The 26,111-nt window shown below is 39.7% G+C and overlaps 3 protein-coding genes across 8 annotated transcripts in view; 1 reads left to right on the top strand and 2 right to left on the bottom strand.

The window, feature by feature from the left end:
• Positions 1-5,234, top strand: part of elmo3 (engulfment and cell motility 3) — a 29,565-nt gene extending 24,331 nt beyond the window's left edge. For both annotated transcript variants that reach the window (XM_077567313.1, XM_077567314.1), the window contains 5 exons: positions 142-254; positions 341-445; positions 536-615; positions 3,988-4,068; positions 4,144-5,234. In XM_077567313.1, coding sequence (XP_077423439.1) covers positions 142-254; positions 341-445; positions 536-615; positions 3,988-4,068; positions 4,144-4,356 — 592 coding nt within the window. In that variant the 3' untranslated portion in view covers positions 4,357-5,234. The remainder of the gene's footprint in view (positions 1-141; positions 255-340; positions 446-535; positions 616-3,987; positions 4,069-4,143) is intronic.
• A 207-nt stretch (positions 5,235-5,441) lies between these two features.
• Positions 5,442-26,111, bottom strand: part of LOC144053176 (cyclic nucleotide-gated channel beta-1-like) — a 32,984-nt gene continuing 12,314 nt past the window's right edge. For 2 of the 4 annotated variants that reach the window (XM_077567308.1, XM_077567311.1), the window contains exons 15-37: positions 24,988-25,137; positions 24,855-24,896; positions 23,518-23,588; positions 23,170-23,375; positions 22,062-22,089; positions 19,146-19,305; positions 18,731-18,745; positions 17,709-17,807; positions 17,478-17,632; positions 13,678-13,881; positions 13,313-13,521; positions 13,114-13,164; positions 12,853-12,939; positions 12,685-12,749; positions 11,495-11,617; positions 11,264-11,405; positions 11,030-11,189; positions 9,860-9,957; positions 9,699-9,782; positions 8,618-8,736; positions 8,376-8,522; positions 6,933-7,131; positions 5,442-6,342 (exon numbers count right to left, since the gene is read on the bottom strand). In XM_077567308.1, coding sequence (XP_077423434.1) covers positions 6,145-6,342; positions 6,933-7,131; positions 8,376-8,522; positions 8,618-8,736; positions 9,699-9,782; positions 9,860-9,957; positions 11,030-11,189; positions 11,264-11,405; positions 11,495-11,617; positions 12,685-12,749; positions 12,853-12,939; positions 13,114-13,164; positions 13,313-13,521; positions 13,678-13,881; positions 17,478-17,632; positions 17,709-17,807; positions 18,731-18,745; positions 19,146-19,305; positions 22,062-22,089; positions 23,170-23,375; positions 23,518-23,588; positions 24,855-24,896; positions 24,988-25,137 — 2,812 coding nt within the window. In that variant the 3' untranslated portion in view covers positions 5,442-6,144. The remainder of the gene's footprint in view (positions 6,343-6,932; positions 7,132-8,375; positions 8,523-8,617; positions 8,737-9,698; positions 9,783-9,859; positions 9,958-11,029; positions 11,190-11,263; positions 11,406-11,494; positions 11,618-12,684; positions 12,750-12,852; positions 12,940-13,113; positions 13,165-13,312; positions 13,522-13,677; positions 13,882-17,477; positions 17,633-17,708; positions 17,808-18,730; positions 18,746-19,145; positions 19,306-22,061; positions 22,090-23,169; positions 23,376-23,517; positions 23,589-24,854; positions 24,897-24,987; positions 25,138-26,111) is intronic. The other 2 variants (XM_077567309.1, XM_077567312.1) reach the window with 2 other exon arrangements.
• LOC144053178 (protein FAM200B-like) lies at positions 14,476-17,098 on the bottom strand. Of its 2 annotated transcripts, none has more exons than XM_077567315.1 (3): positions 16,585-17,098; positions 16,247-16,512; positions 14,476-16,136 (listed from the first exon to the last, which is right to left on the bottom strand). In XM_077567315.1, exons 1-3 carry the CDS (start codon positions 16,658-16,660, stop codon positions 14,532-14,534), a joined length of 1,947 nt encoding a protein of 648 aa, XP_077423441.1. In that variant the 5' UTR covers positions 16,661-17,098; the 3' UTR covers positions 14,476-14,531. The 2 variants fall into 2 exon arrangements, with proteins under 2 accessions (XP_077423441.1, XP_077423442.1); XM_077567316.1 differs by having other exon boundaries at positions 14,477-16,136; positions 16,247-16,305; positions 16,585-17,097.

Genomic DNA, 26,111 nt, shown 5'->3' with positions numbered 1-26,111 from the left:
ACTGCTAAAAAATAAAAGATTTTCAAGTATTTGCACCAATGGATGCGCAATGATAGTTTCTTCTACGAGTTTTTCCTGATATTGCACTTAATAAGCGTACCTGTAAAGAAACAATGATGTCAACCTTGTGTGTGTGTGCAGTGAACTGAAAGAGCGTCTGAAGCCTGAGCTGCTGGAGTTGATCCGCCAACAAAGACTCAACAGGCTTTGTCAGGGGACCATGTTCCGAAAGATTAGCAGTCGGCGCAGACAAGGTGAGCGACACACGGCAACACTTGAGAGAAAGAAGACGTTTGTGTTTCTGCAAATGTTGATGCAATTTATTGGCTGCTGCCCCCAGACAAACTGTGGTACTGTCGTCTGTCACCCAATCACAAAATGCTACACTACGGCGACGTGGAGGAGGACTCGGACACACCACCAATTGAAACACTGCAGGAAAAGAGTGAGTGTGTGTAAAACTGGCAATGATTATTATACAGTGTCATTGAGAAATATGCTGTCAACTTATTTCTGACCTGTGCTCATTGTTCAGTCCCGGTGGCAGACATCAAAAATCTGCTGGTGGGCAAAGAGTGTCCTCACATGAAGGAGAATAAAGGCAAACAGAACAAGGTGAGCAAAACGTCAGTTTGTACAGTGGAAATTAAAATCACGGTGTAGATAGGAAGAGAAATGGAGTAGGAGTTATCGTGAACGAGGAGTTTGTTAGGAACCTCCTGGAGGTAAAAAGAGTGTCAGATAGGGATAAGCCTCAAGCTAGGAATCAAAGGTGTGATGATCAATGTTGTTAGTGGGTATGTGCCACAGGTAGAAGGAGAACTTTTGGTTGGACCTTGATGAAATGATGCAGAGCAGCCTTAGAAGTGAGAGAGTTGTCATTGGTGCAGACTTCAATGGACATGTTGGTCCAGGAAACAGACAGTGAAGGTGATGGGCAAGTTTGGTATCCAGGAGAGGAACGCAGAGAGACGGATGGTGGTTGACTTTCCAAAAAGAATGTAAATGGCTGTCGTGAATACTTTCTTCCAGAAGAAGCAGGAACATAGGGTGACCTACAAGAGTGGAGGTAGGAGTACTGTACACAGGTAGACTACATCTTGTGTAGACGGTGTAATCTGCAGGTGATCAGCGACTGCAAAGTAGTGGTAGGTGAGAGTGTAGCCAGACAGCATAGGATGGTAGTGTATAGGAGGACTCTGGTGGTGAGGAAGACAAAGACGGCAAAGGCAGAGCAGAGGACAAAATGGTGGAAGCTGAAAAAGGAAGAGTGTTGTATGACTTTCAGGAAGGAGTTGAGACAGGCTCTGGATGGTCAGGAGGTGCTTCCAGGTGACTAAAGATTACGATAGAAGGTCAGAAGGAGCTGCTTTGTGTCTGTGTAGATCTGGAGAAAGCCTATGACAGGGTGCCCAGAGAGGAACTATGATTTAGTGTGAGTAAGTCTGGAGTAGCAGAAAAGTATGTTCAAGTGGTGCAGGACATGTATGAGGACTGTAAGACAGTGGTGAGGTGTGCTGTAATTGTGATGGAGGAGTTAAAAGTGGAAGTGGGACTACATCATGGATCTGCTCTGAGCTCCTTCTTGTTTGCTATGGTAATGGACAGGATGACAGACGAGGTTAGACAGGAATCTCTATGGACTATGATGTTGGCAGATTACATTGTGATCTGTAGTAAGAACAGGGAATAGGTGGATTAGAAGCTAGAGGTATGGAGGTTTGCCCTGGAAAGGAGGGGAATGAAGGTTAGCCCTAGCAAGACGGAGTATTGGTGTGTGAATGGGAGGGACCCAAGTGGAAGAGTGAGGTTACAGGGAGAAGAGACCAAGAAGGTGAAGAAGTTTAAGTAATTAGGGTCAACAGTCCAGAGCAATTGTGAGTGTGGGAAATAAGTGAAGAAACGTGTGCAGGCAGACTGGAACGGGTGGAGAAAAATGTTAGGTGTGATAGAAGAGTTTCAGCTAAAATGAAAGGTTTATAAAACTGTGGTGAGACCAGTCATGTTGTTTGGTCTGGAGACAGTGCCACTGAAGAAAAGACAGGGGGCAGAGCTGGAGGTGGCAGAGATGAAGATGCTGAGGTTCTCTTTGGGATTGACCAGGATGGATAGAATCAGGAATGACTACATCAGAGGGACAGCATTTTAGAGGCTTTGGAGATCAAGTCAGAGAGGCAGGACTGTGATGGTTTGGACATGTCCAAAGGAGCGATAGTGAATATATTGGCACAAGGATGCTGAGTTTCCAAATGCCAGGCAGGAGGTCTAGAGGAAGACCAAAGACAAGGTTTATGAATGTAGTTAAAGAGGATGTGAAGGTAGTTGGTTTGAGAGTAGAGGATGCAGAGAACAGGGTTAGATGGAGGTAACTGATTCGCTGTGGCGACCCCTGAAGGGAAAAGCCGAAAGGAAAAGAAGAGAAGATTCACCCGTGTTCCATATTGGGATATAAAAAAATGAAACCAACAATATCAATACTTTTTCCACCATTAAGTCATTCACTCCCAGCCATTTTCATTGAAGCATTGATTTTGACTGATTATTTTGCAAGGCCCACAGAATATTGTGTTATATAGCTATTGCTATAACAACATGGAACCTACCAAAAGAAAGACTAGTCTCTTCTTTCATCAGGGGAAAAAAGGATATTTGTATCTGTTTCCATTTTGCAGCCATTAGCATTATAATATAGCTAACTTTCATCATTATTCACATTCCTGTTGAAAACAATGGCAAAAAGAAGTGATGGGAAAATGAAGCATCATGAACTACTTACACATATTTTTTTATGCCTCTGGATGGTGCTCTTGGTTAGTCCAATGATGGGCGAAGATTAAACATCCACACCATCTTTAAACAAAGACCACCATCTAGAGAAGTAAAACAATATTACAAGTGGTAGATTTTTCTCATTAACAAAAAGAGCTTGTTGCAACATGGCCCTGGCTGATCTCTTATATTCTGCTGCCACCTGCTGGCCGTTTTTTGTAATAACTACCATTGCTTTAAGGCACCTCTTCATGTCAGAAGCTGCATCGAAGTATTCTGTTGCTCTTGCATAAAAATAAAAAGATCAAAAATGTATAAATACGTTTTGGGGAGGGAAGGACAATATATTAAAATGTATTTGCACGTTTTTGGGTTTGAATGAGTAACTGTTAAAAAAAAGTAGGGGTGTCAGGAAATTAACATTTTTAATCGAATGACTTCAATAGTTAACTCATGATTAATTGCAAATTTTATAAATTTACTATAAAATATTTTTTTCTAAGTTTTCATAATATTGTTAACAAAAAAATGGGGGGAAATATTAAACTAATAGAAATATGGCTGCATCTTTTAGTCATTGTTTCAGTTATTTCATAATAATTTGTAAAATTTAGTTAAATTTAAAAAGATGTACTGTACTGTAAAAAACGAGTGTGATATTGAGTTGGTCATTTTTCTGCCACTAGATGGCATAATTGCATTTGTAAGACATTGATGACAGCTCAGTGCATGTTTCTTTTCATATTAAGAACTGTCTAATCTTTAACATAAAGTAACCTGTGAAATTCTACAATTTGACCCCAGTCTCCACAAATATATGCATTATTATAAAATGTATTACTGCTAAATTTTGACATGGACATGGACTTGTCTGCTGCGTTGCGACTGGAAGTCCCCCAGTTTAGGCTTTCCAAGTAAGGGGTGGTCATTAATTGTGTGTTAAAAAAAATTGTGTCGTTAAAGGAACTCAAAATGAATGCAGTAATTTTGACACCCCTAAAAAAAGGACGTCTTTTAATATTGCAAAAGGATGTGTCTACACAAAAAAGTGTTTCATTGAATAACAAGAATAGGTTCCTAAAAACTCGTTGAGTCATGTTTTGTGCCTTTTTAGTTTGATATTGTGCTATGAGATTTTTCCAAACTAAATTGTGTGCCTTGGCTGATTATGGTTGTGAAAGAGTAATGTAGTGTCACTGTTGTCCGTGTGGCATGTAGGAGGTGTTGGACCTGGCGTTTAGCATCACGTATGACGTGGAGGAGTACAACCTCAACTTCATCGCCCCATCAAGGACTGACGTGAGTGCAGCTCATTAACGTCAAGGACGTCATCGTAAAATGTCCGCTTATAGTCTGTCTGTCTGTGTGTGTCAGTTCTGCCTGTGGACAGACGGACTGAGCGTCCTCCTGGGCCGAGAAATGAGCAGTGAATCCATGCGCAGCGAGCTGGACATCCTCCTGTCCATGGAGATTAAGCTCCGCCTCCTGGACTTGGAGAACATCCCAATCCCAGAGAATGCGCCCGTAGTCCCCAAACCACCGAGCAACTACAACTTCTGCTACGATTTTAGTCAAACTGAGCAGTAGAGGGCGCATCACAAACGTCTGCCTGTGTAAATATACAGAATGTGTGTGAGTGTGTTTGATAGAAGACGATGATTATGTTTGTGTCGGGCTCTGATTACATGTTTGTTGAGAATATTCACGAGCTCCAACTGTTGCTGTGCTCATCTTAACATTCACACAGTTTGACTGAATTTCAAGTGCAATTTTACTTTTGAACCAACCTGTTTCATAAGACTCAATGAAATGAACTTGTTTTGTGGAAAACTGAAAATAGGCCCTTATTCTTTTTATGCAGTACAGAAAGAATCACTAAAAAAAAAGTGCTTTTTAATTTTTTTTAATAAATACTGTTTTATTTGTTAAAATAATTCCAGGCCGCTTGTTTGGATTATTCCCGCACGTAAATCGATGTATTGAGGTTTTTCATTTGCTGTGCCTTCAAGGAAACCAACTAACTATCTTTCTGTGCTTCATTTTAACAAGCTGTAACTTCAATTAGCCTTTTTTCACTATAAATGATGGTACATTTCACACAAACAATCACTGCCAAGTCATAAACAATGTTCTGTATAAATAAATAAATAGGTACTCTACTGTGTACAAATCCCTTCCTGTGAAGCAATCCTATTTTTTTTTTAAGTCACAGTTCTGGTACATTGTACAGTTTAAGATCACTGTGTTGGCCAACAAAAGTGATGGACTTTATAGCAGTTACAGCAGGAAGAGACTGTATGATATAGATGCAAATTATATTTTATATGGAGCAGGAAAATTGCAACTACTTAGCACCCTGTTGAATGCAAACATTGTCCCGACTTAAAAACTCTGACATGACCTTTGGACTCATCTGTGTTTGAAAAATCTCTTAAGAACATGAATAAATGCAATTCAATATCTAAGTTACGTTTTCCAGCTGTTTTTATTAGTAGATGTAGTTGTAGATGCTTTTAATGTTTGACTTCATTTCAGTGACAAAAAGTCATTACTATTGTTGATTTTTAAACTAAAGCAGAAAACGAAAGTGTCATCCATCTTGAAATGTTCAATCTGCACTTTGTGTTGTTTAGTTTAACTTGCATGCCAATTGTTGGAAATGACAGCAGGACAAGACTGAATATGTATTTAATTAGAGTGTACACACAGACAACATATGAATTATATGACGACAATGAACCATTTAATTTGGCCTACACAAATATACTCAGACTTGCACAAACACAAAATGCGAAACAACACACTTTGTAAATTGTGTTTTAAACTGGTATGTGACTGTATTAATAATAAAAGTATATAATTGATTTTCACATATCGATTAACACGTTGACATCGGACATCCCATAAAAACAAAATAAAATCACTAACACGTTATTTTACAAATGAAACAAAATGAATAGTGTGGCTATCTCAACCTTATTTTTTTATGGTGAAAGTATGTTCATACAGAAACACTTGTTTTTGTTAATCATCTATAAAAATAAAACCTTATCAGTGTAAGCTAATAACATAAAATCAAAGTAAGGCAATTTTGAATAGACTTACAAACAATGTAAACATATATGTACTTTTCAACAACAGCAAAAACAAATACCATATTGGAAGTTGTGTGAAAACATTTGGGTTTGTTCATGTTCTGTACTGACCAATCAACGATAAAACTCATTGAAGTTTAAATATCAATATGCAAAATAAGATATACATTCTTTCCTCATGTATGTATGCCATCTGCTGTAAGTCGTAAAAGCCCTCAAAAGTTGAGCTTGCCGTTTGCTTCTTCCCATTCATTGACTTTACCAACAATTCTTCTTACCGTCACACCTTCTTCCCACCCTCCTCCTCCTCAGGCATACACTCGTGCCTGTGAGCCACTGGCGGCACATCCTCCGCGAGGGAAAGCGACAAGTCCGAGTTGTCATTGAAGCAGGCGAAGGTGGAGAAAAATGCGGTGGAGCTGGCGGGAGTGGCTGAGGGCGTGGAAACGGGGGATGGAAGCAGGGATGACATGGATGCCTGGGAGAGAGCAGAGAAAACTTTGATTAACACTTGAATAAATAAATTTAAAAAACAGTCTATTTACAGCAGGGCATTGAGATACAAGTTGAATTCATTGAAATGTGCTCTAATGTGTATTTTAATGAAGAAAATTGCACTCAATAACTTACTTGTACTTTATAAAAGAAGTCACACTTGAGTTTTAGGCAGACTGTCTCGCTACAGCAGCCAATCAAATTGCATTGAGGCATGTCCTGCCTAGAACTTTAAGTGGGGTTCATAATAATATCTCAACTCCTCCCTCAGTCATTCTACACAGAGGATAAAGAGCATATGACTGTGGGTACTGTTAACATACATGTTAATTGGCATTAGTATTAAACTGGGTGAGGGCGGAGGGGTTAATTGTTTAATATTTGTCAAACAGCTGCTTAATGGCCACCATACAGTGCTCTTATCTTAAGTCTGCGCTCATAAGTCAAAGTGAAAGATCAGTCACTCGCATCTTAAGACACCCCAGTAAATGTAATTTACAACAGCGGTTAAATCATCTGGACTGAGTCATATGATACAATTTACTAAATGAGAAATATGAGGTATTTGTTGACCTGCAGCGAGACGTTGGACTTGTTAGTCTTCTCTTTGACTTGTGCCATGGCCCCTTTGAGTCCACTGGATTTCTCGGTCATCTCTAGGGCCGCTCTCAGGAGCTTGGGAGTCTCGGGCCTGACAGGGGTGGCCTGGACCTGGGCAGGCTCCTTGACTGCTTCTTTGGCCTCAGGTTTCTTCCCCTTCGTCAGCATCTTTCTGTGGGGAAAGAGAAATTGGATTACAATTCGCTGGTATACCGACCGACGACAACCATACTTCTGTTCTAAGGTAGGATGACTGTTCTGTTCACTTTCGTGCTGAATATGTATTTCCACTTTCTTGGTTGCTCTGTCCATTCAATATCAGAACCGCTTTTCCTTACATTTGTATAAACCATTTGTCAAAATGGTTTATAGAAATCAGCCAAAATCTCTGTTCCCTAATTGTGTTAACTTTCTTTTGGTGGTTGGTTTGTGGGATTGTAGTTCAGGTAAGTTATTTTAAACTAAAAAGAAGAACTTTTGTGTAGTTAGTTAGAAGGTTTTTAGAGGTTTCGTATAACCGGAATTCGGTACTTGGTTACGGAAGCGTATTTTTATTTACTTGGGGAAAAAACTATTTAAAAAAAAAATACAGTTTTACTGACAAATTTTGGGGGGGACCTTGGTTTTGTGTAAAAAAAAAAAAAAATCAGTTTTTCTCAATTTTTGTTTTCTGTTTTACTGAATATTCTGTCATAAAAAAAATATATTCCAAAAAAGCAGGATAAAAACCTATTCAGAAAAACTTGGGGGAGGAAAAAAAAGTTTTTTGTTTTTTTTTAACCTCTAAGTGACTCGTTGCCATCTCACTAATGGCGGACACTTTCCTGCATACCTCCAATGTATCTTCAACTATATGACTTACTGGCTCAGTTAAGGTAAGGCATGTACCATAATTAGTAACACACACAGTGTTGGTAATGTTTTATGTTTTTTTTTTTTGTTTTTTTTACGGTATACTATCATTCTAATGTAAGCTAGGTTTATCGTTTTATGGAACATGTAAATATACGGACATGTCAATTGAACTGCATGATTTTAGTAAGCTATGTGAAAGTGTTCAGAAACACAGGAAATCAACAACAAAAACACACACAAAAAAACAAAGCTCCACCCCAAAAAATTGTCCGAAAATCAGAAGGTTTATTTCTTTTCTTTTTTTTCCCCAAGTACAGTAAATGCAATATGCTTCCACACTCGGTACAACCTATAAATTATAAGGACATATCTCTTAATTCATTCAACAGTGAAATATTTGTGCGATTCTATGCTTTCAACATCATAGAACAGATGGGGGAAACTATTTTTTGGGACCAACTCCCTGCTCATTGCCATTGACACTTCCTTTAAGTGTAAAGGGCAGGTGTCCCAATATTTCCGTCCATCTTTAGGTCACTGAAAGAGCCGTCTTTTGCGTACCTGGCTTTCTTGCGCAGCAGTTTCTTGGATTCAGGATAGTGGACCAAAATCTCATTCAGGTCTTTCTTGTCCAGGATGAAGAGATTGGCAAAGCCGTGAGCGATCACGTTGGCGGTACGCCTGTTGCCCCCGCCCACTGCGAGCAAACTGCCAATCAAAGAGGAGGAAGGTTTGAAAAATTCAATGACTCAATAATACACACTTGGGTCTTTTAAAGCACATTTACAGAAAATCAAGTTTACCTAATCTCGCCAAAGACGGAGCCGGCACTGAGAGTGACAAAAACGGTCTTCCCATCTGGTCCTCCAACCACCTGCACCTCTCCTGCCTTGATGATGTACATCTCCCGACCGACCTCACCCTCAGGAAGGAACACAGCGCGAGAAAAATTATGGAAAGCATTTTTAAAAACTGTTCACAGGACTGACACATCGAGGCAAAAAAACAATAAAAATTGAGACTTGCTAAGGGAAATTCAAAAGATCTACAGAATGTCCCTAAAGTCTGGACACGAAGGAAAAAACATATCAAGTAAAAATCCAAGAATGACAGAGCTACTTTAAAATTCTTGTATTTGAATTTATTATTTTTTAAAAACTGCTACATCCCTGTCAAAGACTACTATCTTAGGATTTCCACGATTCTGGGGTGGCCCACATATCCCAATATTTTGGCATGTGCATGTGGAGCAGCATTGCTGGCCCAAACATGAGTTTGTTTGTTTTTCCATTTGTGCAATGCAACATTTGTGTTTTTTAATTGTCTTTTTCTCCTTAATTCTAATTCTTTACTTATTCTCATTTTTTACAATTACATATTTATTTGTGTCTTCTTTGAATATCTAGAATTACAGGGAGTCTTTGAGCTACGTCGCACGCGAGCTACGTCGCACGCGAGCTACGTCGCACGCGACCTACGTCATTTCGATTTACGGCGCCCGTGCCTCGTCCGTAGCACCTTCTATTTTTGTTGATTTCCCGCAGTAATCACGCCATTTAAAAGTTATTTAAAGTTGTGTCGTTGTTGTTACCTCCAGCAACGGACGTCCATCGAGCAGGTCGGTTCGCCATCGGGCGCGTCACATTTTCGTGTTTAAATTTGAATTAGCTCCGCTCTGCCGTCAGCAAATAATGAATGTCCGTGCGGAAACACGAAATATTGGTTCCGTGGACAATAGGATACAAATGTTTGGACATCTTTGGCATGAACAGTAGATGTACTTCAATTGACGACAATGTGTACCTTCAATTAAATTGTTGACATGATTTATTTGAATATAATGTGTTTGCAAATGTCATTTTTTTGAAAATGTGTGTTCCACACCTTTTTGCAGACATAATCCCCTGGCAGGTAGACAACTGAGCGCAGGCTCTTTAACATATCAAAGATCATCTGCTGATCGCAGCCCTGAAAAAAGAAGGACAATTTGACTTAGTTGCTCTGTTGCATGGTATGTATTTTTAGTGCCATGACATGGCGTGTACCTGAAAGAGAGGGACCTTGCTGACGATGGAGTAATTGACATCTATGGCGATGTCTAGACGCATCTTATCTGGCAACTGAGTCAGCAGCTCTTGCTCGTCTGGATGGTGGAAAGTGTTGCCACATCTATTAGTTTTTGTATATGGTATATTATTTAGGGCTGGGTTAAAAAAATTGAATCATCGATAGTAAATCGATTTTCCTTTTCTACCCTGACATCGATTCATAAAACCTATGAATCAATTATTTTAACTCATTTGCTCCCCAAAATGTATAAAAACGTTCTACTTCAAATATTTCCATGGTCCTGAAAACGTATTTAGACGTTTTTATGTGTTTTTGTATGCTAGAACATACATAAGGGACTCTTACTCTTTTTTTGGGGGTAGGGTCAATGTTTTATATCAATAGAACACAATATTCTGTGGGCCTTACAAAATCTGTCAAAATCCAGTAAAACAGCTGAAAGTGAAAATGGCTGAGAGTAAATGAGTTCATATCTCTTTTCCCCCACAAATTTATAAGAAAATGTAATCTTAAAGGCCTTCTTGTGCCATTTTTCCTGAAATGTACTGTTCACGTAAATTAGTATTTTCTTACATTTATTAAAGACCTGACTTGTTGCACTTTAAGACAATTCAGAATCTTTAATTTATATTTACAATTATTGAATTAGAATTATGAAAATATTTTCATCTCATCCTTGTAACACAAGTTCTAATCACTTTTAAGTGATTAGAACATGTGTTACTTTCATTAAAAAACTAAATCATTTAACCAGTTACTGCCTCCACAAAATTTAATTTGGAAGCTAATGTTTGTGGCATTTTTAATCAGGTCCTTGACATTTAAGAATTGATGCTCCATAATTGGATTGAATAGAATCGAGAAAAATCTAAATTGAATCGATTGAGGAAATTAAAATTGATACCCAGCCCTAATATTATTACATACCATACATCCATCAAGGGGCCATGAAATGAGTTACACCTGTATTACCTAAAGATATTCAAAATTCTGCCATTACAAATGTAAGAATGTTCATTTTCGACTGGCACCATCATGGCGGTAACATGTTCATTATTGTTGTGCAGTGGTGTTGCAGCTTCACAGGCACTGGCAAAAAGTGAACCCGTAACCTTGTATGCTACTTGAAGGTCTCATTTCTTTACCCAGCATCCCTTGCGATTGCCAGGTGTAGTTGTACCAGGTTTTGACTCTGTTCTGGACATCTTTGGGGATGCGATATGAAGACATGTATTTAATGGTGTTGTCCATACAGGTACGGTAGTATGTCTGACTAGCTGTGGCCGCACCAACTACGTCACGCATCTGAGGAAGAACGCCTTCATTATATACTGCACCATTGTGTTACTACTTTCTTATTTGTCTTTTGTGAAACCGACCTGGCCAATCATGATAGAAAAGGTAAAGACTCCCACAAAGTAGTTGATGAGCTGGAAGACAATCTCAAACAGGGTGGTAGGATCCGGCAGCCCCCCAATGGTGATGAGGGTCTTTACCGCAAAGTAGTAACAGCGAATGTAACTGTGGCAAGAAGACATCAACACAACTTATTTGTTTGCCGCCATTCATCTGTGGAGCCAAACGAAACATGCAACGTCTGTTCCACTGACCTGTTGCCTTTGCCGTTGTACACCCACTTAGTGGAGCCCAATCCTTTGTAGGCGGAGCCCCAGTAGTAGAGGCAGGCGTTGCAGTGGAGACAATAGAGAAGATACGTGGTGGTCCGGATCACCCTCAAATACAAAAGATAAGAAATGAGCACTTTGGGATTTAAAAGGATGCCAAAGATGAGGAAAAAGACCAGTTGGGACTTTTTAAACTTTTATTATTATTATTATCATCATCATCGTTATTAATTAATTAATTAATTTATGCTACTTTTTATCATTTTGACTTTTTTAATGTGTCTTTTTTATTACATCATGCATTTTAATGACTGGCTATTCTGCTACTCATTGTTCTTCTCCTTTTGTTTTAACCAAAATACACCATCAAGGTAGCCTCTACCATTTATTATTATTATTATTTTTTTTTTTAAATAAACCAACAAACGCTAAGAACAAACAAATGCATCCGGGCCATGGCACCAATTGAAAAATTCTGTTGAACTTCTTTGATGCTACTTGAAAGTCTCATTTCTGAAGCAAAACTTGCATGGGTTAACTCACCAATAAACTCTATGTAAAAATATGGAAACGGGAAGTGGGATGTCTTGTCGGCCTGTGACTAATCATCACACTCTACGCACATGTACAATATACAGTGATGACTGTAAAATGATTAAGTTTCATATTTGCTGATAATCCTTCTAAAACCAAATTATTTCATATTCAATTACTTATATCCTTTCATCCATTTTGTAAACAGCATATCATATAATGTTCAGGGTCACGGAGAGGTCAAGCCTATCCCAGCTGACCTCGAGTAAAGTTCAGAGTACACCTTGGACTGGGCGCCAGTCGATTACAGGACACATTATAACCAGGCAGGCATCCACACTCCCGTTCATACTGTCACTGAGTGGAAGTGAACCTTGGGCACACAAGTCAGGCTGACCCCACTACACTAGTGTCAGTGATTTTTCATTTATTTGTAATCCTTCATATGCAAGAAGATGGCTTCTCATATATTATCATTAAAATACTATTATCAAAGTTATTCTGATAGTGGGGAATTATGTTCTGTGTGGTATTTTATTTTTCTTATGTTCAAATGGTTAAACATTACTGGAGGAGGATGTACAGTACTGCTAAAAAGACGAACAGGACTAACAGTTAACAACAAGGTCAAGACAGCTCACCTGTAGACGTAGGCTTTGGTCAAGATGGCCTCTAAACGCTCATTGAATTCAAAGAACGAGTTGATCTAATGAGGATTAATGGAAACTATTATTCTCCGTGCTATTGATGTCCATAATAAGGTTTTTGTTTGTTTGTTTGTTTGTTTGTTTTAATTTAAAAATGCTGACCTTGAGTAACCGGGGCAGGCGCAGAAGAGGATTGATGCCAGTTCTGAAATAGAAGAGCTCTAGCGGAACAAGACTGGCCACATCAAACTGGAACACACATAGTAAAAGTTCATTAGTGGGTTATTTTGTGATTAAGGTGGATATCATCAAATTTAAAATTTGGAAACAAGTGAAAATGTGAAGTTCATCCATTCACGAGCAGTTCCTATTTGCATGGATATTCAGACAAATACACAGGTGCCTAAGCATATAAACTCTTACCTTGAAACGTTTGGTTTTCATGTAATTCTTTCTCATTTCTTTTGTGTCACACTGTTGAGAAATGACAACATAAGGAATCATACACATGACAACTCTAGATCCAAAACAATTTTTCACAGCTGAGGCCAAATAAAAGAAAACAAAAAATGGCATTTTCACCGTGAGATAGCAATTAATTATGTCATATTTTGCCACTCACAACTATGTCCCCTCCACGGACAAACTGCAGACGTGGCTGAAAGACGGTGATGTCCAGGATGTAAATGAGGTCACAAAGGTAGTCAGTCAGCAGCCAGTAGTAAATATTGCCTGGAGTCTGGTAGGGGAAAGCCCAACGCACTGGGATGAACCACACATTCCAGTTCCACGCTAGAGATACCAAGAACATCCACAGGACGTACATTAAATCTGGCAAAAGAGATGAGACAATGATCATGACACTACAAATAAAGTAGAATCTTGATTGGAACTTCTATCAATGCTGAGCTAAAGCATGCTAATACTGCATTGAGGACCATTGCTGGTGGTGACGAAGGAGGGAAGAGGTGGTGGGAGGGTTCTCACTGGTGAAAGGGTCGATGCTGGCGGGGAAGCGGAAGCGCGCTGAGGCTCGTGTCCGTCGAGTGGATTTCACCTGACGGTCGGACTTCTCCTCATCTGCCTCACTGTCGGCTCTTCCTCCTGATGGACCAGGGAGCTCGTCAGCATCTTCCTTGTCCACAGGCTGAGTAGCTGGAGCAGGCTGCAGCGCTGGGGCCTTTGGAGGAGCTAGTAACAGGACACAGGTCATTATGAGGGAGGTCACACAAGCCACAGGTCACACAAAACTATGTACAGATATTTTTATTGGGGATGTAACGATACACCGAAAACTCCAGCAGGAAAAAAAATGCAGGCCTGAAGGGGTTAAATTAATAAATAAATAATAAATAAAATAAATAAATAAAAATTAAAGTATCGATTCACAGCTTCATGTTAACTGTTAGTTGTTCCTTGCGCAGTTTTTCCTCGTTTCTAGTCAGACCCTTTTTGGGTCCGGACACGTTTTCCAAATAACGGCGCATTTGTAGACGCCAGTAAAAACTTGGCTAAATCTTTGTAAGTAATTAATTTAATGTTTTAAGTTTCGGAAGTGGCCCCTTGTTTACTTAATGACACACTTTATCGTCTGTGTGTTTAACGCCTGTGGCCGCCCGCTCTATCAGATGAATCACACTTGCATACCTGTCAACCTCTGCCGATAACTGCCCTTATAAATGATTATGATTCCCCTTACAAACCCCAAAAAAAACTTACAAACACCGTACGACGCATGTTTACTCGCGGTAACCAGACAGTGTAATAGAAATAACAAAGGTAATTTGCATACAAAGTCTTTTATTCAATTTAAAAAGTTTACAATGCAATAAACTGTGCCTTCAGTGCTTTCTATTGTAAGCCAATGTGCATGATTTAGCAGACTTTATCTGCTCTAATGAGGGTCTCACTTGTGAGGAACAGTTGTCACAGTTCAATTTCATCTGTAATAAAGAAGTAAGAGTGTCTGTTCCCATTGTCTTTCTGTACTCTGTATGAATTTTCCTCACATGGCTGAAAACCCGCTCGCTATCAGCATTACTGTGAGGAAGGCTGAGTAAAATTAGATACATCTTTCTCATCAGTGGAAAGCGATCCAGCCCCAAACCAGTTTTCATTTTGAACACATGAGGCCAAAATGTCTCTGGACGAATTGGTTGTCCATCCTGACTTTTCTGAGGGAGAAGATCATCAGGTATTAGTTGATAGTCTTCCCATTCATCTTTTAATTGTTCCTGATCAAAGTCTGGTGTAAACTTGTTTGCAAGCTTAACAATACTTGTGTAATCCAACATCTCTCTCTTTCTTGGGTCCAACACCACCAAGTCACTCAGTATTGTATTCTCAAATGGAAATTTTTGTATCATTTTAGTTACAACAGCCTCGTAGAAGGAGCGAACAGAGGAAAAAAAAGTTGCTTGCATGGCTGGTGTGATGCTTTGCCTGATTTCATCCTCCTCATTGGTGTCTTGGAAGAGGGCCCTGGTGCCCAAGCCAACAGCAAGCCTGCTCTCTTCATGCTGCAGGCATCTGTTTGTAACTGCAACTGCCAGCAGGCTATCAGCAGATTTGACATGTTCCATTTGCACAAATTTCACCAAGAGTTTCTTTAAGAGTCTTTCCATTTCTGGTAGCAAATCTCCAATCATACATGCCTCTGTTTGGAACACAATATTGAATTGATTTATTTGAGGCAGGATGAAGCTGAGGAAGTGGAGTGTGAGGAGAGTAACAGGGTCTTGAAGTCGATCATGGATGCTTTTCACTTTACCTGCCCTTTCAACATCCGCATGGCTAGCGAAGTAGCTTTTGAGTGCTTCGTACTGAGACAATGTTCTTTCAACCACTTTTTGCAGAGACAACCATCGTGTCGGACAATGCTTTAGGATTTTTTCTTGCTCGGAATTTGTAAAGTCCTGAAACTCTTTAAAATCCTCAATTCGTTTGGAACTATTTTTAAAAAAATAAAATATATCCACCAGCAAGTCATCTATGTTTACTGGCAATGTCTTCAGTCCATCTTTGACACACAGATTGCCAAGATGACAAATGCATCCAACACTAAAAACAGCCCCATTTTTTTCTTTTATCCTAGACAAGACAGAGTTTTTCTTTCCAACCATGGTGTTGCAATTGTCGCTTGCAAATCCCACAACGTTACTCCATGGAATGTCATTTTCTTGTAAAATGTTGTCAATAACGGCAAAGATTGATGCTGCTGTGCCTGATGCCAACTCTGGTAAATCGAGGAGTCTGGTATTTGTGTTCTCCCCATCAAAGAAGTGAGCTAACACAACAAGTCGCTTTTTGGTAGTACGATCATTGCTTTCATCAATCATGAGGGTAAATGGGTGAGTTCTGCAGTACTGAATGACGTCTTGGGTGTAGCCACGTGCAAGGCTCTCCTTAACAATCATCGTAGCCTTGGTCCTCCGACATGCAAACTCCTGCAAAAATATAATATTAAAATATAAAATTTTAATTTTTGACACGTGCCATAAATGCTGATTCATTGTAGATATGAATGATAATAATAATAATAATAATAATAAATTACCTTAGCTGTCTGTGAATCCGGAAACATAACTTTCACCAAATCCGAGAAGTGGTCCGCAGCTGTGAAAGCAATGTTGTGCTCAGCAAGAAAATGGCTGAAGAGAATTTCCGCATTTGTCGTTTTGTGGGATGCTGCAGGATTTGCGGTAGAGACGAAGTGCTTGGTTAATGGGACATGTGAATTGTTTTTTTTCACATTCTCCACGTGTCCGGCAGTTTTAAAGTGGCTCTTCAGATCGTAAAATCCACTCGCAGCAACTTTCACGTCTTTATTGCAAGGGACACAGAATGAGAATTGAGTGCCTCTTAACGATGTTTTAATCCAGCCAGCATATTCACCTTGAAGTAACTCCCATTCTTTCTGGTGTCGACCCGATCCTTGAGTTCTTCGTTTCTTACTAGGTGGCTCCTCCATGCTTGCTTCCACGATATTTACTCTATGTATATCTACGCATGCGCATGTCAGCGCATTTTTTTTCCCCCGTACAAAAGTCGGTGTACGGCGTACATGATTTGAAATGGTAAAAAAACGTAGAAAATACGTATAAAACGTACAAGTTGACAGGTATGTGTATATCTACGCATGCGCATGTCAGCGCATTTTTTTTCCCCCGTACAAAAGTCGGTGTACGGCGTACATGATTTGAAATGGTAAAAAAACGTATAAAATATGTATAAAACGTACAAGTTGACAGGTATGCGACTTGTTGTGAAATACGTGTCGCTGATGTAGTGTCTTATTAGTCCAGTAGAGGGCCTCATTGCTACATTTGTTAAACAGACATCTAGTCAGTCTATGCGGAGAAAAAAAGTAAATGAATCCAGTCACGAATCCTCAACAAGGCTTCTTGAGCTTCATTCTTCTATTATCTGCCTCACTGCACAAAAATAAGAACGTATTGCGAGGGCAGTATATTAATCTTAACCACAAAACACTGATAACAAGACAAAATGTAGTTAAACCGTCAAAATGATTAGTTCATTTTTGAGTTTTTTTTTCTAAATAAAGTTACAAAAAGTTAATGTTTGTACAAGGAAAAAATGCAGATGTTAAAATAAAAACATATTTTGGTTATCAAATGAGTCATTTTGGGGGAAAAAAATTGACAAATCAAAAATTGGGAACATAAAAATCGAATCAAATCAGGGTCGAGTGAATGGTTACATCATATCCCTAATTTATATATTATAGCTTCAAACAATGACAGATGAAAACATTGAATGTCACTCACAGAGGATGATGCTGTCCTCATCAGAGCTGTCAGGGTCTATGAGTTTCTCTTTTGCCTTCTCCGTCCTCTCTTTAAACATGCGGACCAGCTCCTGAAGGCGCTCATTGACCGCCGTACTGGTCTGACTGGCGGACGATGACGGACGTTCTCGCAAGCTTCAAAATCAAAACGCATGTCACCGTGGCGACGCCTTTTATCTGCCGTGTATGTGCGTGGCTGTGTGGGACTCACGGGTCATCAAAGCTGTGGATGCTGGACTGGCTGGCCCAGGCTCTGACCGGGACGCGTGCTTCCTCATCATCATCTTCACTTTGAGATTGCAGCCTCCTACTAAGGGAGAAGAGTTTGAGACAGGTTTGTCACTGTTTCATACTGTCTGCTGTCGCTCATGACACTGTGATGGGTGGCCACAGGATGGCCACAGCTGATAGGGAGCAGCAGGAAGTGGATGCAGCATAACGACAAGACAAATAGACCCTGGTGGAGCTAGATATTCATGATGATGTCCAGATAATGTTATGATTTCAAACACTGTTGTTGTGCATGATTGGGGCAAAGTTTAAGAAACAATAGTGAGATGTGGGAAAAAAAATACAGCCACAAAAATCAAATGAGGAAAGAAGGACAACGTGTAGTGGACACATTCATGCAGCCAGACTGCAAGGCTGATCAATCCATTTATTGACTTTTGCCTCTATGTGCTAACAAACAGTAGCTGAAATAAATTTGTGGCGTCACAATCACAACAAATGACAACAGCAAAAGAACCTTTACAACTCATTTGAACATCACAAAACATGACAATAAAATTGTGTTCTGCACAGACCGTGTGCGTGTTTTGTTTTTAGAATCTCACATTGTCCTTAATATATATATATTTTTATGTTACTTTAATTATACTGCAAATTGTACACACACAATAGTATCTGCAAGACACTTAAAGCACATTACAGGAGAAGGGACAGTAGAGGGTAGAAGAGACAACAATAGGAACATGTGAACCATTTCATTCCAATCCATGCTGAATAACTTCCAAATTAATTGCTAGTCATTTCATTGTGGACAGAAATGTTTCACTCACATACAAGCATGCAGTGATATATCAATTTGAAGCTATGCTCACTGCAGAATGCATCAAAGCTATACTGTACAATACACCTGTGTGTCTATAGTACACTGAAGGGCTCATTAGAGTCAACAAACAGATGTTGAGCAGACAACTACAATTCAAACAATCCATGCGGCCTTCTTACTCTTTATCTCCTTTGCTGCTTTTGCAAAATAAGAAGACATTAAGCACACTCATTAGAGATGGTCAACATTTTAAAACAAAACATCTTATAAATCTTGTTTTTATACTGTAGTCCATCAAATAATAATTATTATTATTATTTTCATTTTTATCATTATAAACATTTTTTTTAATTATTATTATTATTTTAATTATTATTCTTATTAATGTTATTATTGTTGTTATTATTTTTATTTTAAACAATTTGGGGCAAAAGAATAAAAATATACAGTACAAATAGTTCTCATTATAATAGAAATGTGGATGTCTTCTCTGCCTATCCCCTCTTAATATATGTACATACTAGTACATATTCACCACTATTGCATAAATACACCTTTATTTAACACAAGTATATTGTTGTCTTTGACTCTCACCTCTGCCGACCTCCTGTTGGGGCGACGGGGACAGTCAAGGTTGTTAGTCTAGGATCTTGCGGGGTGAGGAGTTCCTTCCCTTTTCCATCCCCAGCTTTCTCGCAGTGCGAGTCGACATCCTCGACGGTGACTGCTGGACGGAGGCTGAGTCTAGAACTGCCTGTGAGTTTACAGAGAGAGGTGACACGGGATATGTTAGAAACAGAGCCAAGAGGTTGATCTGCACATGAATGCACACAGCAAAGCAGGCCAAAAGCAGAGCTTGATGGGGCACGAAGATGTAGAAAAGGGTACAACCTAATGCCTGAGGATCTCTGAATTAAGCCATCTATAATTGTATTCTGGAGCTCATCTAATAAACGAATCAATCTGGATCATCTGGCTCAGCTCTGCCACCCTCAATACCAGACCAGTGTGAAGGCGCAAAAGCAATATCAAAGCGTGATTAAAGTTCAATTTCTTCAATAACGCTACTGTATATAATAAAGTAACCCAACAGAATAGTAACTTTAACTCATTCACTCGCATCCATTTTCACTGAAGCAACCCCCTTCGTTCCCGGTTGTTTTACTGGATTTTGACTGATTTTGCAAGGCCCGCAGAATATTCTGTTCTATTGCTATAAAAACATGGAACCTACCAAAAGAAAGAATAGAGTTTCTTCTTTCATCAGGAAAAATGTATATTTGTATCTGTTTCCGTTTTGCAACACTTAGCATTAGAATATATCTAAGTTTAATCATTATTCACATTCTTGGTGAAAACACTAGCAAAAATAGCTTGTTGCAACATGGCCTGCGTTGATCTCTTATACTCAGTTGCCACCTGCCGGCCATTTTCTGTAAAATCTACCATTGCTTTAAGCAACCTCTTCATGTCAGAAGCTGTATCAAAGCCTTCTGTATGCTCTAGCATAAAAAAACACAAAAAAAACATATAAATACATTTTGGGGAGTGAAGGACAAAGTATTCAAAAACATATTTATACGTTTTTGGGTTTGAATGAGTTAAGAAGTTGAATTTTGCGGCCCACTGATTCACCTGAGCGTCTTACTGGCGAAATGTGCGAGTCATCTTCGATGAAGAAGGCCGGGTTCAAGAGACCCGAAAGTTGGCGGGACAGCGAGTTGAGCTGCTTCGACGGGGGGCTGACAATGGGTGGCAGGCGGGGGTAGGCGGGGACATTGGGCAAGTCAAGGACGCTGCCGTCGGGCGAGGACGGAGACGGAGAGCGGGAGCGAAGATGATGGTGAGGAGGAGAAAGAGGGCCTTGTCTAGCAAACGGGTCGAGTTCCAAGTCCTGCTTTTGCTTTTGCTGCTGTTGTCGTTTTTTAGGCATCGTGAGGCATAAGGCTGTTGAGACGGCTCCAGATGTTGCCGAGGTAGTCCTGCGTTCTGCTGGGAAACTGGGAGAGCTTCTGAGGAATGCTTGCCAAGCTCTGGTGGGCCGCGGTCAGGCCGGAACGGGCCGAGGACGTGGTGGCGGAGGCCGCGGGCAAGAGCTCGCTCAGACTGCGGGCAATGTCTCGAGGAACCTGCGTGAGTCGGATCTGAGAGAGCTCTTGGCGCAGCTCGGGCGGCAGTGAGGGTAAATGCTTGGTGATGTCGGACAGCTGGGCGGGTAGTTTAGGCATGGGGGGGATCTTGGGACGGGAGATGCCGTTCTCTTTGAAGAAGGCGTTGATATTGCCCAGGCACTCGGAGGTGTGGGGAATGCGCATCAGGCAGCTCTTAAATGCATCGCAGCTTACTGGCGCTACAAAGGAGACAGGTGGATAGCAAACACTTTATACGGTCAGCAATCATCTTGGGATCCTTATAAAGAGGAGCTCATGCTATCATTGAATACATTCCTAGTCTGTAGATTAATGTTGTCTATTTCTGTCCGCTAGGGCTGGGTTTAAAAACTCCAATAATCAATATCGAATCGATTTTCCTTTCAAGCCCGATATCGATTCATAAAATGCTATATATCCTTTTTTTCTTCTTGAAATTGGCTGTTCACGTGAATTTAAAAGTAATTTCTTACATTTATGAACGACCTGGCTGACTTATTTCACTTAAAGACAATTCAGAATCTTTTAAATTTATAATTATTGAATTAGATTATGAAAATAATTTCATCTCATCCTTGCTGAAGTGATAACATGTGTTACATTCATTAATAAACTAAACCATTTGATCAGTTATGGCCTCTGCAAAATTTACTTTGGAATTTAATATTTATGGAGTTTTTATCATATCCTTGACATTTAACTCATTCATTCCCAGCCATTTCACTGAAGCAACCCCCTTTGCTTCCGGCTGTTTTACTGGATTTTTACATTTTTAACAAAAGAAAGATTAGAGTCCCTTCTTTCATCAAGAAATAAAAGTATATTTGAATCTGTTTCCGTTTCACAGCAATTAGCATTAGAATAAAGCTAAGTTTCATCATTATTCACAAACCTGTTTAAACTGTGGGGAAAAGAGCTTGTTTTCAACATGGCCTTGGTTGATCTCTTATACTCTGCTGCCACCTGCTGGCCGTTTTTGTAATAACTACCATTCTTTCAACCGTTCTCTGCAGTTCAGAGGCTGTATGCTCTAGCATTTAAAAAAAAAAACATAAAAAAACTTATAAATACGTCTTTGGGAGCATGGTCATATTTAAAATAGAACATATTCATATGTTTTTTGGAGCAAATGGGTTAAGAAGAATTGATGTGCTATAATTAATCAATATCGGATTAAATTGAAGTGAATCGAATCGGGAAAAATAGAAATTGAATCAAACTAAACTCTTGTGAATCGAAATTGAATCAAATGTGGGAATTAGAATCGATACCACGCCCTACTCTCTGCTAGTATAACAGCAGCCAATAGAAGGCACACACTGTGTAAAAATGAGCTACAGCATATCCAAATGACACTTACCCCCACACTCGTCTTCGGTGGCATTCCTCTGCAAGAGACAAACAAAGTCAATTTTTACAAAGGATCAAGAATATATGCCTGGAAGGATTGCGATATTATCTGTCTAAATGTGTTGCTCCTCCATTTGCGTTCAATGTATTGCTTCTACAACCGTGTCTATCGATGCATTTCGTATTGTTTGTAAACGTTAGACTAGTGGACTTAGTTTTAAAAACAATGTGGTTGTTCCTCTTCTTTTGTTTAGTGTGACAGTAAAGTGGCATGAAACAGGTTGAAGCCTCGTTTTCTGATTCACAATTTGCCAAACTGCTGCTTATTGTGAAGTGAACAAAATTGTGTTTACTCAAAGTCAACCCAAAAATGTTCTTTACAATAATATCTTGTATGACCCAAAAACTCATCAATATTGTGGAATATACATTAAGCAGCAAATTCCACCCGTTTTTATCTATCTCATTTTGCCTCTTGCTGTCGACTGAAGATGACATCACAGTTGCTCAGGGCTCAGATAATGACCCATCACAGCTCATCTGTTTTCTGAAGCTGAGCTGTGGCGAATTGTTAACATTTGTCTAAATGATATAAATATAAATCATGCATGTTCCACCAATGCCCAGATGAGTACAAAGAGCCCTGACGGCACAGCCCAAAACTCCAGCTCAGTCCCCAAGAAAACTGGAAAAAATATATATATATTATTTAGGCGCAGGCACCATCTTGACACAAAGGCTGCAGTTACACTTTAAGCCAGAGGTGGCAGTCACGAGTAAAAAAGTGACACCCTCCGCAATGCACCTTTAACTCAGCCCTGAGAAACTGGGACGTCATTTTGTGACACATTAGCTGCTTAAGTCATATTCCACAAGCACAATATTATTCAGAATGCTGTTTAGACGTGTGGGGGCATACAAGGCATATTATTGTAAAGAACATTTTTGTGTTCCTCTTTAAAATAACGCTTGCAAGTCTAAGCAAAAACTCGGCTGAACGATGTTCTCGTATATTTGCACTTGTATTTCAAGGCACCACTGTCCTGTGCTGTATGTGTCTCATATATCCGAATCAGCTATACATGTAGTGTATATGTCATTGCATGTGTGTTGATTACTTTTTCATCAGTCTTGGCGTCTTGAATGTCTTTGTCAGCTTTTTGTGGCTGCTGGGTTACAGGCTCAGCTTGTGAAATCTCTTCTTGTCTCTGGACCGCCGCTTGTTGAACACGCTCCGACTCAGAGGCCTTCACTGGTTGGGGTCCGGGAGGGGGAGATGGGGATATCGCTCGTGGCTCGACCTCCTTTTTGGGCTCTCCTTTGTCTTTCATTTTGGATGACATGGAATTAAAACAGAACAAAGTTGGAGTTATCATATGGTGTAAATTTGAAGCTTGTGGAGAATGTCTTTGTAGTGAAAAGAGCGTGTGTCATGCAATTTAGGCTTAATGTCTGCCATTCTACACCTTCTTCAATGATGGTTTCCTCTTCAGCGTTGCTTTCTTCCTGCTCCTCAACAACAAGAAGCTCTTCTTTTCTGTAGATAGAAAGCATTATTTCCCATTTTGACTTTTTAAAAATAAATTAAATAAATAAATAAATGTTATGTGCTATTATGGAAACATGGTCTAAATCTTTAATAGGTTGTTTGTATTACTTGTTTTGTATTCCTTTTTAGTAGCGTCACTTGCTACCAGGCAAAAACAAACATGTTTGCTGTTGTCTTTGACTGATTGCTTAACATCACTGCTAACGGTGTTGTATAATGTCAATGTTTGAAAACGAGGATTGGACGTAACATTTCCTGATATAAGAGATTAGATGTAATCAAGAGGGTATAGCATTCAGTCAATGTATGGAAATTACTTTGCTAGAGCAAAGGCCTTTGCATAATGCCTGATTTACATCACTTAATAGCAACCTAATATTATTTTCCATATTCTGACAAATCTGTTTTTTATCAAAATCAATACATAAATTAGTCAGTCCAACTAAAAATGCTCTTATCCATAAGTTCCGGACACAATTCTCCCTCTGTCTTCATTATTATTACATTCAAATTAGTACCCCACTCTAGGATTGCTGCTATGTACCGTACTAAACACAGTGGCAACAAGTGATTTGGCCATCACATGTAACGGATTACAATTTTGAATATCGACATCAATGAAGCGGCAAAGTAAGATTAGGATTCAATAATAAGCATCAACTGATGACATCAGGCTATGTTCACGTTTTACGTAATACTCACTTTTATCCGTCAATGTTCATGATGTGTCTGTTTTAGGAAAAAACCACCAGGCATTTATAAAACTAGGATTCCAGGTTATTAAAAAAAAAAAAAGAGATTTCATTCAAATATAGTCAAACAACGGGCTAAATATTCCATTTGATCTCTTTCTTTCCTCATTTGCGTGTCAGGTCATACAATACAGCAGCATCAGGTGTGCAGGTTGTCGTGGGAACCACGGCAATGGAGGAAGGGAAGGTTGGTGCGTGAAAAAGGGGGAGGGCTGACGAGGCTGTTGCCAAGGGAAGCTGCGGTTGCTAGGCATGATGCTGTGATACTGAGGCAGCATGTGCACAGGTCACATAACAAGACAGCCGTGGGATTTGGAGCCAATTAGCACACCGACTCATTACAGAGAGAACTGAATTGATCCCATTTTACAGTGTTGTGGTTGTGAATCTCCTTCATTTCGGGAGACAAATTACAAAAATATCTACACATTTTGTAGCAGACATAGCAAAAGTGCATCAAAGGGTCGTACAACGACTTTCTTTTCAACCTTCTTTGACTTACGCAATGATGACTAGATGATTCCCTTGTTGTAAAACTTGCAGTCTGAAAACAGTGAGCACAGTCATGTGTCAAGTTCCCATACCACATCACACATCATATCACATGATCCAAAGTGACGAAAAGGAAGGCATACTCTGCATCAGGCTCTTCCAGCAGTTCTTGGCTCCCCAGTGAGAGTTTGATGGACTGACCCTCGCTGGCCAGCTGTCGGACGGCCATCTCGGCCGCCTGTCTCGCCACTTCTGCGGCTATGAGGGCCATCTCCTCGCGCTCCTGCAGCAAACTGACAACATACTTTGCGTTAAATGGCATGGCTGGGAGCTGCTCTTGTGCCATCTTAGATTTGTGCTTAAATCTCGAGTGTGAACTGCATAGGTTGGTTCCCTTGTCCCTTGAGAAGAGTAGGCATCCGTTTTCATAGTATAAATAGAAGTATCGAATGTGCCATATTTGTTTCGTCTGTCTCCACTGGAGAAACTGCTACTCATACAGAATAACGAAAGTGTCATTAAAGGCTATGAATGGCGTGACTTTTTCTAAACTTTTTCTGCCCCTCTGCGGCAGGAAAGTATTGGCACAGCGTTAATGGGCTACAATGGCGTGGAGGGCGAAAACTAGCGTTTATCAGTCAACTTTCCGCCGAAGAGCATTGAGAGTCACTTTGATGAAAATGACTTGATATACATGCGCGAGGAGGACATGTTGGACTGCCAATGAAGTGTTAGCAGGTTTTTTTTTTCCTTTGTGGTGACGCTGCTAATGTGGGATTACCTCCTCTGTTGCCGGTGAGTGCTTTCAAATCTGATCATACAAAGGATTTATTTCCCCTTTATGTGTTGAAACATAATATTTCTTTCAATTTAATTATAACTGTTTTGATTTAGTTATGACTATTTAGAATTGGACAAAATTGCTTTGATTATAGTATAGTTTTGTATGACAATTCTCTTTCCCTTTAAATTCCTACTAGCAAATGTATTGAGACATTGTGACGAATGGGGGCGTAGTCATGTGACTCTGGGAGGTAACGTTTTGGAGGACAAAGGGATATTAGCCACAGGCGGGGGCATGGGAACTTTACAGTGAGAGATACAAGATGGCGCGGGTGGCTCCTATCTTTCTCCTGTTCGCGATGTCGTGAATAAATGTGAAGAAAATGCCTGAATTCACTGATCTCATGTATGTTTATTAATCAATGGCATGAACACGCAAATGGTAAGAATCCTTCATTTACAACAATTGGTGACGCCCGACGTT

This window comes from Vanacampus margaritifer, chromosome 6, assembly GCF_051991255.1.
Source record: "Vanacampus margaritifer isolate UIUO_Vmar chromosome 6, RoL_Vmar_1.0, whole genome shotgun sequence".
Taxonomy (NCBI): Eukaryota; Metazoa; Chordata; class Actinopteri; order Syngnathiformes; family Syngnathidae; genus Vanacampus; species Vanacampus margaritifer.
This window is presented reverse-complemented; position numbering and strand designations above follow the sequence as displayed.